This window comes from Chiloscyllium plagiosum, unplaced genomic scaffold (genome assembly GCF_037043375.1).
Source record: "Chiloscyllium plagiosum isolate Xiang-an unplaced genomic scaffold, Cpla_swu_hap1 HiC_scaffold_18, whole genome shotgun sequence".
Taxonomy (NCBI): domain Eukaryota; kingdom Metazoa; phylum Chordata; class Chondrichthyes; order Orectolobiformes; family Hemiscylliidae; genus Chiloscyllium; species Chiloscyllium plagiosum.
In genome coordinates this window covers 58,312,688-58,325,808 of record NW_028270156.1, presented here as the reverse complement: position 1 = coordinate 58,325,808, position 13,121 = coordinate 58,312,688, and the positions used below count along the sequence as shown (strand labels likewise).

The window sequence follows — 13,121 nt, the reverse complement described above, 5'->3', positions numbered from 1 at the left end:
TATATCTGAAGGAGTGCTGGAGTTGTTCTTTTGTACCCTGTTGGATCTCAAAGCACAAACCAATCAGTGAACCCCTGGCAGGAGCCCAGAGGCCTTCCTCGCACAGCATTTTACTGGGCGAGGCATCACTCTCATTGTCCAGTGACGAAGCTGATACAGTGCAGCCGACTTCCAGTTAACTTGCACAAGGTCAGGTCTCAGCACACAGTGAATCCCTCTTTATTACATGGTACTGCAACACTCCCTGCTGTCCAGCATTTGCCCCACTCAGCATATTCCTTAATATCAAAATATTCTGAGCATAAATTAAGCAGCTCTTAATTTAAGGAAAAATCACTTTTAACACAGATTTGGAGCACATCAACTACTGGGCAATAAATGTTCAAGATTCATGTAGTTTGCCTTCTGTCACGCTGGTTGGTAGTCACAAGCTACAATGATAGAATATGCAATGCGCTTTGAAAGATGTACAAAAACAGATAGCAATGATTTTAGGATTCTTAACAACAGTCAAGAGCAGGAGGTTACAACTAGATGGGCTCAGGGATGGTGAAAATATGAATCACTCTTTGAAGGAACGAGTGCATTAGAAACATCAGAATCATAGAGAGAAAGATCAGATAAGCAGGCTAAAGCCCTGAGCAGCAAGAATACTGAAGCAAGCGTCACGTCTCAAACATTTCAAATAGGTTTATACAGCTAAGTAACTGGGAATTGCAGATATTTTCTCATCAACCTCTGGATAAGTGCAACTTGAACATGTGTTTCCTGGCTCAGAGGTACTGCACCACAAGAGCCCTTAACTAGAAGACATCTGACAAAGGTTTACACTTGTAGACGTGGAAATGTTTAAGTCTCATTGGTGGGTAAATTAGTTAGATTTGAAGCTGAGACAAGTAGAAGAACAGGGGTGTTAAATGGAAAATACCTTGAGAGCATTCATGATAGGAGTTGTGCACTCTCTGCTTTAGATTCCCAGTTTTCTATTGACAGGATTTATAAATAACATTGTGCTACTTTTTAGCTGATAAATTAACGAATAGTACTAAATGTCTCAGTGATTATCAAGGTGAATATTGATGAAATTATGTTAATCTGAGTAGAATTTAGTCAATTATTTTTCATGTTAAATAAATTTAACGATGTACATTGGAACAGTGATGTGAAGCATGAACAAAATGGAGGCATATCCATTTGAAAAAATCTCAGTGAGATTATTAGCTATTAATCACCTTTAGAATAAACTTCCTAATTCCTCGATTCCATTCAGCCATATTGGTCACTCAGTTTAACCTGAGTTTATCAGTTAGGATCACCTCATCTTACAGTCCAATAAGACTTTTGGTCTTGCTGTAATCTGTCCCATCATCTGCAAATTGTGTTTTGTGTTAAATCATCTTTATAATTCATTATTCTCCTCGTACTGCTTACCCAGGGGTTCACATGTTCACCAAACTGCTAAGAAAAAGTAAGTGTTCCTATACTTTAAAATTGCCACCTCTATTAGTTTGGAAACTGTGAATAAAATCATCTGTTACATTTAAAGTTTTAATTCAATGCAAACTCACTGGTATGTTTAATGGCAGGATTATTCCATTATTCTTGTCATATTTAAATGTCTCTGCCTGAGCATACTTCTTTTGTCCGGCATGTGACCATGTGCAGTTTTGAACAAATCAATGTGGAGTTCTCGGCATCATCCCACTATACATGACCACCTAGTTTACAGCCATAATCATTCCATTTGTGTTGTTGGTGGAACTTCTCCTTTGATATATTTCCATTCCCCTGGATCTCAGTCCTTTCTTCTTCAAAGCAGTGGCTTCTTCCACTTTTTATCTAGCCCAATCTTTGCTAATTATCCTACTCTACAATAATCAGTTTCATTCAGATTGCATTCTCTCAGTTCTGATGATCTCTTCTCCTTGTGTAAACACCATCACTACATTTATTTCTCCTATTTACTGGAGGAGGCTCAAGAATGGCTGGTTTGGAAAGACTGCATCTTTTTTTGCAAGTCTTTAAACTTTCTCCCTCAAATTGGTGACATGATCTTTTTATCTTTACAGTATTTAAACAATTGAGTTGTGGGATCCTCTCAACTCTCCACTTCTATTCTTTGTACTTCAACATAGTAGAGCTGCAACGAAAAGACAGAGAGCACACAGTGTTCAAATGAAGACACACTGCATGATCTCCTATAATAATTATTTTACAAAACTTCTGAGCTATGGAGACCTTATTGTTTTACACTTGGCAGCCTTTTACAGACTTTGATCTTTAAAAGAAAACATTTGCAACATTTAACCATAAACTTTCAATATCTTTGTGCTCACTCTTTTCAACACACTTCTCAAATCTTTTCCATCCAGCTCTCAAAATCTTAAAACAGACTGAATGTGTGCTGGAATTTATTGCAAAGATATTTGATTTCAGGTTTAAGTAGGTTATTCTGACTATGTAAGGATACTTGTGAGCTGATATTTTGACTGTTTTCCAGTTTAAACAACATCTTCAAAATAACACATAAATACAAAAAATTACTAACGGATTCAGGGCCTTTATGCTTCAACTAGTTTTCACCAGAGAAAAACTGAATGACTCAAAAATCATTTTTCAAAAACACAGTGATGGATAATGCAGATGTAATCAGATCATGTAACACGCTCTGAGAAAACAGAACAAGGAGTATAATAATTAAGCAAGGATAAGCATATTTCTAGACTAGAAGGGCTCTTCCTTTTCATCAGAGAGTTATGGAGATGTAGAATTGACTCCCAGCTATGAGAGTTAATGTTGTTTCAGTAAATATTCATAGCAAAGAATAGAAAAGTTTCCTTCCAATAGCTCAGTTAGTTAAGAAAATAAATAGTTGAGGAGAGGTTATTACTAAAAGAGCTTGACAAACAGGATTGAGGATCAAAGGACATAGAATGTAATGGGAACATTTGCATAGAGATCTCACATGTCATGTGTAATAGGGACAGAAGCATTGGGGAGGCCATTCTGGTGTTTTGGCAAGCTTTTGACAGTGCAAGACGGAAATAATGGGCAAAATATTTCTTTTAGATGTTCAAGTACTTGTGAAGAGAATATGGTCAAAGGAAAGGGGTTTACACTTTTGGTTCTCAAATTTTCTCCATGAGCATCATATGCAATTAATCACCGTGAAATTAAATGAAGAAAATTTGGCTAAGCATTAGTGGGATTAACAGAAAGGAACTCTGTTTAAAATACTATCAGAATGGACAATAATTCATACAATGCAGGACTTCCTCAATAACGCACTTTGGTGTCAGCAGAGATTAAGCATTCAAGTCCTAGAGTGGGGTTTGAACACACAACCTTTGGACCCAATACTAAGCATTCACTGAGACAGCTGACTGTACATGATCTATCTTAGCATGGATTTGCTGGCACAAAGTCTGCTTTCACACAGAGCTGGGATTGAAAGATTGATGCAGTACTTGAAGCGACCACTGGAGGTTATTAGCACACTTTTTAAAAAACTGCAGTTAAAGTATTATCTTGTGAAAGGAAAGGAGAACTGCAGCATTTCAGTTTCTGTGCATTTTTAGTATTGCAGCAATGAACTGCTTTCTATTCATAAAAAATATTGTACAAACTCAATTGAAAGAGGGCTGCACTGTACTCCAGATATTAGAACAGCAAGACATTCACACACAAGATTCCCAGTACATCTTCAGCTCCTCACTCTTGCAGCACCTTTTACAGAGATCACAGGAAACTAGGTTCCATTTGTACAGATCAGAGAAAAAACATTGATAATCGATAGGTGAACCACAATTTTCTGTAAAGTGCAATTTTACCCCTTTATTTTCTTTGCTTTGCAAACTTCCCCCATCCCTACCCTTAAGCAATAACACAAGCCACTTATGAACCGAGAGGCAAGATGGAAACATATCCCAGGCTACTGGTATTGCTGCTGTATAACTGGTTATTATATAGTAAATGAAAAGGGCCTGAGATGATGATCTTTCAGGTCTACCTCAAGATGCGGATAGGAAAGATGATTAACTATATGTTCAAATTAAATTAAGACAATGACCCATAGGCGAGTGAGATTGTGCAAGTGCAAGTGTGTGTCCTTACTTCATTTGTTTCAATACCTCCCTTGCTGTTGTATCTCAGCAATTAGTGATGGAAGTGGTCTTAAGCACCCCCTGGAAAACTGCAAATCAACTTTAAAATCTCAATCAAATAAAAGTTATTTTAAAATGTCTGGAAGTAATTAGAATAGAAGTATTAGAATACTGTAGAACAACAGCAAAATTGCTTACAAGTACAGAAACAGCCTGTGAGCATTCAATATCTGTGACCATCATGATGTCTGCATTTTTCTATAGCTTAAAATCCAACATCATCAGCAGGTCTAAATTATTTTCCCTGCCCCTGAGGTCAAAGTTGATAAACATCACCTCTATTTGATGTGATTTCATTCAGGATCCTATCACACAGAGCTTTAGCATATTCGGACATTCCTCTCTGGCAACCAGTCAGAGTTTAAAATTTTGTTCCACAAAACGGCCTCTTCTGTTTTTAACACTGGTTATTAATTGAATTGATACTTCCACTTTCAGAAGAAGAAGGAGAGAAGAGGGGAAGGTGACGAGAGATAGGTGGGGTGGGGGGGGGAAAAACATGAGTGTTTATAAGCATTAGCTCAGTTCTTTCATCAGTGAATATTGTGCCCACAGTTTTAAAAAAAACTCCAGTGGTGTTATGGTGAGTAATGGCACACCACTCAGTAAACAGTGAGTTTACATGCTGTCGAATCATAAATACAGATTGAGCATGAACTAACCTCCTGGTCCTGGTCGGAAGTTGCTGTGAGGCATTCGACAATTCAATCAGGGAGGCATCCATCTTGGCTTGTTTCTCCTTCTCCATTTTCATCTGTAGTTTTGCACAGAATCAAGAGAATATAATATACAACTTAATTCATATGCTTCTGCATTCCTAACTCAGCAAAATAGCCACACAAAGGACATGGATTTAAGAAGGCCTCAAAAGGTCCAACATCAACAGCCTTCATTTGCACAATTCAGAATCAAAGAATATTGATCACCAAACTCAAAATTAGGGTGTCAGAATCTGATCTGAACCATAAATAAAATCACTACAATTGGTCACTAAGAAAACAGTGATAAACCCCAACAATTACAGCGTCTAAGAAAAACCTATGCAAGTTGGACATGTTTGCATTAAAATAAAGAATGAATGGTCATGGAGGAACATGGAAGTGAATGAAGCAGTGCCACATTAATTGATCTCCTGAGATCTCTTGATAATGCTAAAGAGCACTTGGCTGTGAGGCTTCTTTTCCACTGCCAAACCATTTAGACAAATCTCAGTTTCTCACGCCCAGGATGGACCTGAGTCTTCCCAACATTTTGGAATCACAATCTCTCTTCTTTTTAATGGATACTGGTATAGATGATGAAAAAAAATCTGTTTTCTGTTGCTGTTGAAGAAGAGGATTGGAGGGAGAAAACATACAACCGGTGTCGCTCCTATTTTTCTTAAATCAAATTGAAGGGCCTGTGGTCACACCCACCAATACCTGTAGCTAAAGGGGCATTACTCTCTCATATATTATAAATCACTGCCTCCCAAATAGAGGACTCTGGTTGATTGCAGGTTACAGCAGGTAAATTCTGTTGCAGGATAGGCACTTAGGTTTTATACCACCTTAGTGCGCTGAGGCTAGAGTTACAGTTCTTCAGCCGATAATCAAGGCATGATGCCCCCATACCAAATAACTGCTATCGGTATCTTGTGCAATACTAAACACTTATTGACATATTGAGAGAGCAATAGGGAAACCAGGATGTGGGCAAGAAAGAATAGTGTTAATTATTTAATGTGAGATTTGGATCTGTGCCTTATCATCCAGATACTTGAAAATTAATGGCAGAATCTCCATTATCCGCCCAATCCTTCAAAATTTCTTTTTATAGGTCGGGTTATACCCCACTTTCTGTGTGCTCTAAATATCCTCCCTTTCAAATACTTTATATTTGGCTGGACCTTTGTTCTTGAGCAGCTAAAGCTACAAGATGATTTAGCTTGCACGCAACCACATGTCTGATCTTCAGGAACAGGTCCCTCCAGTGGAATGAGGGAGACAAAATTAACAGCTCCAATCTAACATTAACATGGTGTATTACACTCCCTATCACTTGCCATCTTCTCATGCAAACCAAGAGGTGACACTAAGCCATAGGTGACTTCCTCATTGTGAAGGCTGGAAAGATCTGCCTATGATATTGCACTTCCCAGTGCCTGTTTAACAAACTACATTGCATTGAGTACGCTTTCAGTTGCCAGAACTCTGTCAATGTCAGCTGGCAAGTATAATTCTGATCTAGTCAAATGCAGTGTTCTTCCTGTCAGGAGGAAGTGAATGAACTTGGATTATCAATGGAACTTCTTCAATGTGAACCGATGCAATGCATTTGCCATTTTCTCAATGCATTATTCAGTAACCTAACCAACAAACAGTCCTCTCTTTCACATCAACAGTTTTCCGAGTTTTATCAGAAGTATAGCTTCAGGTTTATCAGTAAAAGAAAATCAACCTTACGACTTGATCCATCTTTTGCCACTGTTTCTAGAATTATAACACTGGATCATCAATCCAGTCTTACAATTCACTTGGCAAATCCTATCCTGTGCTACTTACCATGACGGTATTTATCTGTGTGTATGTACTATCAACTTTCAACAAAGAAGAAACATCAATGATGTTGAACCAAATAAGCTGAACAAAAGAAAGATGACTGCATTCATTCAGCCCTTTTCGATACTTCAAATTGTCCAAAAGCTCTTTACAACTAATGAAATATTTTTGAAGTATAGGCTTTGTAGTGTTGGAAATATACCAGCTGGTCTGTACACAATAATGTCCCACAAAGAAAAACAAGATTACAATGAGATTATCCCATCTTTGGCACTGGTTGAGGCACATATATCAGCCCGACCCCGCCCCCCCTGCTGTCCTTCAAATAATGCCACAGAATTTTTGATAACTTCCCATACAATCGGTATAGCTTTCATGTCATCTAAAGAGCAGCACCTCAGACAGTGCAGTACTCTGTTAGTACTGCATCCAAGTGTCAGGATGGATTGTGTTTAAATCTCTGGAGAAGACTTCAATGCACAAATGTCTGACTCAGAGGTGAGAGGTACAGGTTATATAATACCGAATGTGCCTGACTACCATGCTGAGAGAGTGTCTAACTAAAGTCAAATATAGTCCATAATATAAAAGTAACTAAACTGTACAATCTTAAAATTGATAAGGTAAAAAAATCTTGATACAGAAGTAACATTGAAAGTTTCTGCTTTCCGCACTTGACAACTAATGTCTTAATTTGACAGGAGAGATGACAAACCTATCACAATCAAGTGAATGAGTACAAATGAGGAATTGAACAAGATTGAAGAGGACCTCTCAATAGAAATGAACAATTAAAAGACCAACCCAAAAGACATTGTAAAATCCCTTTAACCGGTGTGAACTAAATGTGAAACTTCATATTCAACGACAGTCTACTTAATGTTGGGCTACTATACAAATGTATGATTTTAAAGTAATTCCAAGCAGGTTTCAGAACTACGTTGAGGGCACATGGATTTTTCCAAAGTTGTTTTCAGGTAAAGATATTCCTTGAAATGAGATTTCCTATGATACCATTTGTGATTCTAGTAAAAGTTTTTGTCTACTAATTATAGATTTCTGGCAGTGGTTGGATACCCTCTTGGCTCCCAGCCAAACTAGATCAACAGTTAAAGAGATGTTAGCTGCCTTTTTAGCCTTGTCATGAAATCTACCCTAAGACTAGTCCCTACTGTATGTGAGCAGGATGGTCTGAAATGGCTGGCAGTACGTCAATCTGTCAGATACTTACAACGGCTTGTTTCTTCTGAAGCTCCTCCAACATCTCCAAGAGGTTTTCATCTGCAACATCAAATGCTGTTTGACCCTGAGATTCAGGAAAAATCTGTCAATCTTCTGATAGTAAACAATTGCTAGTCTCCACTTAACTTTTGATACAGTAAAACAAACATGTAACCTTCCCCGCTCCCCCCTCCCCCAACCCATCTATATAATGCAAGCAAATGAGTACAATGTCTGTCATTGTCAAATTATTACCACCTTAATTTGAACTCCAAGCCCTCCATTGCTTGACCCACTAAGCATTGGAAAGGTCAAGTATCCACTCAACAAGCATTTCAACTACACTTTAAAAATGGCATCTTTATGACTATATTTCTTTTTAAGAAGCTTTCACTCAGTTTTATCTACAGGAAATTGTCTTTCTCGAATTGAAGTATGTCAGTCTTCCAGACAGTTTTAGAAATAATATAGTCAGGCTCAGTTCTCAGGAAACAGAGATCAGACAGCATCTGTAACCCTGCAGCCAGTTTCAGGTTTAGCTCTAGCTTTCCAGTTATTGACTACTTACTGCTTTTGTAACTGTTTTACCAGTGTCTAACCTCCTGATAGGCAGCATTCGCATCAGCATTAAACTGCAACTAGGTGCCATTGTGAAACAGTTGATGACACCTGTCTTAATGTATGATGTGCCCATGTAAAAATCATTGTATTTATATTAGCCCAAGAGTGGAGTCATCCAAGGTAGTAACCAGTCTATATAAATACGTTGTTTATGGTTCCTCATAAGGAGACTGGATTCAGCTTCATCAATTCCCTACAGTTTATTCACCCAAAAAGAAATATAGTATTTCTATAGAGTGAAGCTGCTCGTGCAAACTCAAACTGATAGAACATCTCACATTTTGCACAATTTTCAAACTGTGAAGTAGAAATCTAAAATGCAAGTTGAACAGGAAACAATTATTTACAAGTGTGAAAACAATTGAACATCGGTTTTACACAATACCTTAATTTTTATTTTCTATTTTAGTAATGCAAAGGAAAGCACAGCAATATGGTACAGTACAGAAATCTAATGTAATATAAAATACCAATTTACAGAAACAAACTCAAAGAAAGCTGCACAGTAGAAAACAGGAACATGGTGCACTATGAAGCAGCATCAACAGTTTGGAACAACAGAGCACTAAATAGCATGCAGTTAAAAAAAGACAAAGTTCAGTGTAACAGAGCAGCATAGTCTCAAACTCACAACTGAGCAAATGGCTGAATATTACACTGAAGTAGACAATATTTCAAATGTATTGCAAAACAAAGCAAATAAACTTTGAGAAATGAAATCCAATAAAGCCAATAAAAAGGAACACACTGCAAAACTAAATATTCAATGTCGATCAACCCTGAAATAGAGATGAATAGTGCAACTTAGCCCAATACATAACATCATGATAATCAAGAGCAACATTAATATTATGCAATATTCAACAATGCAAAGCACAGTGCATGTACAACAATATGGAATACAAAGTCAAGTGCAGAGCAAAAGCTCAAAACACCAACACAATTCACTATGCTGGTGTAGTGAGACATTTGGCAAGTAAACAACCATGAGGCTGTTTGTACATTGCAGGATACAAACCGTAAGGTGGAAAATCACTGATGAATCTCATTAGAGTTTTTGGCTCAGAGAGCACACAGAGATAAACAACAACCACTAGTTGTTGATGAAACATTTTAACACAGTAAAAGGTGCAATCCTTTTTATAAGAACAATACAACACAAAATTTGCTACATGAGGAGATATAGGAAGGCAGGATCAATATCAGAGGGGGAGCAGTGGGGGAAAGCAAAACAACAGTGTTTACGCAAAACAACAAATGAAGAAAAGAAGAAGCTAGAGAGAGAATTCCCAACGTTAAAGTCTTGACATGAAGCGATTAAAGTTGGGAATCCACATCAAGCTAAATTTAAAATGAGTGCAAATACCCACAACCACTTCCATCTAGAAGGACATGGGCAGGTGATATATGGGATTAACACCACCTGCAAATTCCCCTCCAAGCCACTCATCACCCTGACTTGGAAATATAATCTCCCTTCCTTCAGTATCGCTGGGTTTAAAATCCTGGAATTTTATTGACATCCCTAAATGCTATGGGCAATTCAGCATGGCCAATTCACCTAACCTCCACATATTTGGATTGTGGGTGGAAACCCACGCAGACACGGGGAGAATGTGCAAATTCCACACAGACAGTCGCCCGAGGCTGGAATCGAACTTGGGTCCTTGGCACTGTGAGGCAGCAGTGCTAACCACTGAGCCACAGTACTGCCATGTAACATCACAAAATACACTTAGGCATCAGATCCTGTCAGGCTGCATTGGTGATGGTGCCTGTCCCTTGATTTGAGAATGATGTCTATTCATGGCTGTGAGTTTCCACCCTGGCATTCCATGCTGTAAACCAGAGATCTTAGGGTGCTTGGGGCAGGAGATTCCATCAGATAGTGGGACCTAGTGTACAGAATCTGCTTCCTTTTCTTTCCTTCTTCACTCGTTAGGATACTGTGATTCAAAGTCATGATTTGGAGATGCCGGTGTTGGACTAGGGTGTACAAAGTTAAAAATCACACAACACCAGGTTATAGTCCAACAGGTTTAATTGGAAGCACACTAGCTTTCGGAGCGACGCTCCTTCATCAGGTGATTCAAAGTGCAATGCATAGATGGTCAGCTTGTCACTGTTCTGACCATTATAAATAGATATCGTTACCGTGCTTCAAAGAGAGGCCGAGACTATGTTTAAAACACTCCATTGACCTCCCCTGGAACACTGGCTATTTAATTGTTGAAGAAACAGGACATGATGATTTTCAACTTACTAGACATAAGGTCCAGTTCAGTGAAGTTGGTTATTCAAGAGTTTTACCCGAATGTTTGTGGAGTTGACTTCAAGGAAGACACAAATGTTTATTCAACACTTCTCCCATTTGAATCCAGAGAGAGTCCAGTGTCCACAATGTTGTGCTGAACAAGATGCCAAATTAATCTAACCCCTTCTCTCTGCCCTTGGTCCATATCCCTCCAGTCACTGTATATTCATCTTCTTACCTAAAAAAGTCTCTTAAACGCCTCTACCGTATCTGCCTCCACCACCATGCCTGGCAGCACATTCCAGACTCCTTACCATTCTTTGTGTAAAATACTTGCCCCTTACAATTCCTTTGAACTTTCCTCCTCTCACCTTAACTGCATGCACCCTACTTTAAGACATTTTAACTCTGGGGAAAAGATTCTGACCGTCAACTGGATCTATGCATCTCAAAATTATAGACTTCTCCTGTCAGCCTCTACCACTCCAGAGAAAACAGCCAGAGTTTTTCGAGCTTCTCCTTATAGCTCATACCCTATAATCCAGGCAGCATCCTGGTTAATCTCTTCTGCACCTCTCCAAAATTTACACATCCTTCCTGTAATATGGCGACCAGAATTGAATGCAATACTTTTAAGTGTGGCCTAACCAAAGTCTTATAAAGCTGCATTAAGATATCCTGACTCTTACAGTCATAGAGTCATGACTTCGGTCCAACCTGTCCATGCCGACCAGATATCCCAACCCAATCTAGTCCCACCTGCCAGCACCTGGCCCATATCCCTCCAAACCCTTCCTATTCATATACCTATCCAAACTTCTTTTAAATATTGCAATTGTATTAGCCTCCACCACTTCTTCTGGCAGCTCATTCCATATACATACCACCCTCTGCGTGAAAAAGTTGCCCCTTAGGTCTCATATCTTTCCCCCTCACCCAAAACCTATGCCCTCTAGTTCTGTAATCCCCCACCCCAGGGAAAAGTCTATTTATTCTATCCATGCCCCTCATGATTTTATAAACCTCTATAAGGCCACCCCTCAGTCTCTGAAACTCCAGGGAAAACAGCCCTAGCCTATTCATCCTCTCCCTATAGCTCAAATCTTCCACCCCTGGCACCATTCTTGTAAATCTTTTCTGAACCCTTTCACAACATCTTTCCGATAGGAAGGAGACCAGAATTGCATGCAATATTCCAACAGTGGTCTAACCAATGTCCTATACAGGTGCAACATGACCTCCCAACACCTGTACTCAATACTCTGACCAATAAAGCAAGCATGCCATATGCATTCTTTACCAGCCAATCTACCGGTGAGGCTACTTTCATGGAGCTATGGACTTCAAACCCAGGATCCTGCTATTAACGGTGTACTTTTCCTGAAAATTTGATCTCTCAAAACTGCAGCACTCATACCGACCCCAGATTAAACTCCATCTACCATTTCTCCACCCATGTCTGCAACTGATCTATAACCCACTGTATCCTTTGAAACTCTTCTATACAATTCACAACTCCATTGATCTTTGTACTATCTGCAAACTTTCTCACCCATTCACATTTTCATCCAAGTCATTTATATAAATCTCAAACAGCAGAGGTCCCAGTATGGATCCCTGCAGAACACAACTAGTCATGGACCTTCAGCCTGAAAAACACCCTTCTAAAACTATCTTCTACCTTCTGTGGGCAAGCCAATTCTGAATCCATGCAGCCAAGTCACTATGGGTCCCATGCATCTTAATCTTCAGAATGAGCCTACCATGAGGGGCCTTGTTGAAAGCCTTACTAAAATCCATGTCGACAATATCCACTGTTTTACCCTCATCGATCAACTTTGTCACCTCCTCGAAAAATTCAAACAAATTAGTAAGACATAACCTGCCCTGCACAAATCTATCTTCTCTGCTTCTTTTCCTGCACCTTATTTGATTTCAATTCACATCCCTTTTTCTTTCTTTCTTAAGTCTACTAGTTAAGGTGATAATGTTGGCCCCATCGTTCACCAAGTCCCAAGTGCCCTGTCACCTCACCATGTTGTAGTCTGCTCACATGTTCAGCAGTTTATAGGGCAAAAAGAAGACTGCATAAAAAAGATCCATCACCACATGCCATTAAATGCACCATTGACACAATGATAAAAAGTGCAGTGAGTTTTGAGAAGATTTGTAGCTCAGGTTGAGGATTTGGATGTAGGTTTGCTCCCTGAGGTAATATCTTCAGTGGGCCTCAGGTGAAGCACTGCTGAAAATTCACATTTTCTATTTATATGTTTGGGTTTCTTTGGGTTGGTAATGTCATTTCCTGTGATGTTATTTCCT

The 13,121-nt window shown here is 38.9% G+C and overlaps 1 protein-coding gene across 5 annotated transcripts in view; it reads right to left on the bottom strand.

Moving 5' to 3' along the window:
• LOC122557924 (protein phosphatase 1 regulatory subunit 12A-like) overlaps window positions 1–13,121 on the bottom strand; it is a 151,589-nt gene that overhangs the window by 66,772 nt on the left and 71,696 nt on the right. For all 5 annotated transcript variants that reach the window (XM_043706148.2, XM_043706146.2, XM_087996709.1 and 2 more), the window contains exons 6-7: window positions 7,935–8,009; window positions 4,826–4,917 (exon numbers count right to left, since the gene is read on the bottom strand). In XM_043706148.2, the coding sequence (XP_043562083.2) occupies window positions 4,826–4,917; window positions 7,935–8,009 (167 nt within the window). The remainder of the gene's footprint in view (window positions 1–4,825; window positions 4,918–7,934; window positions 8,010–13,121) is intronic.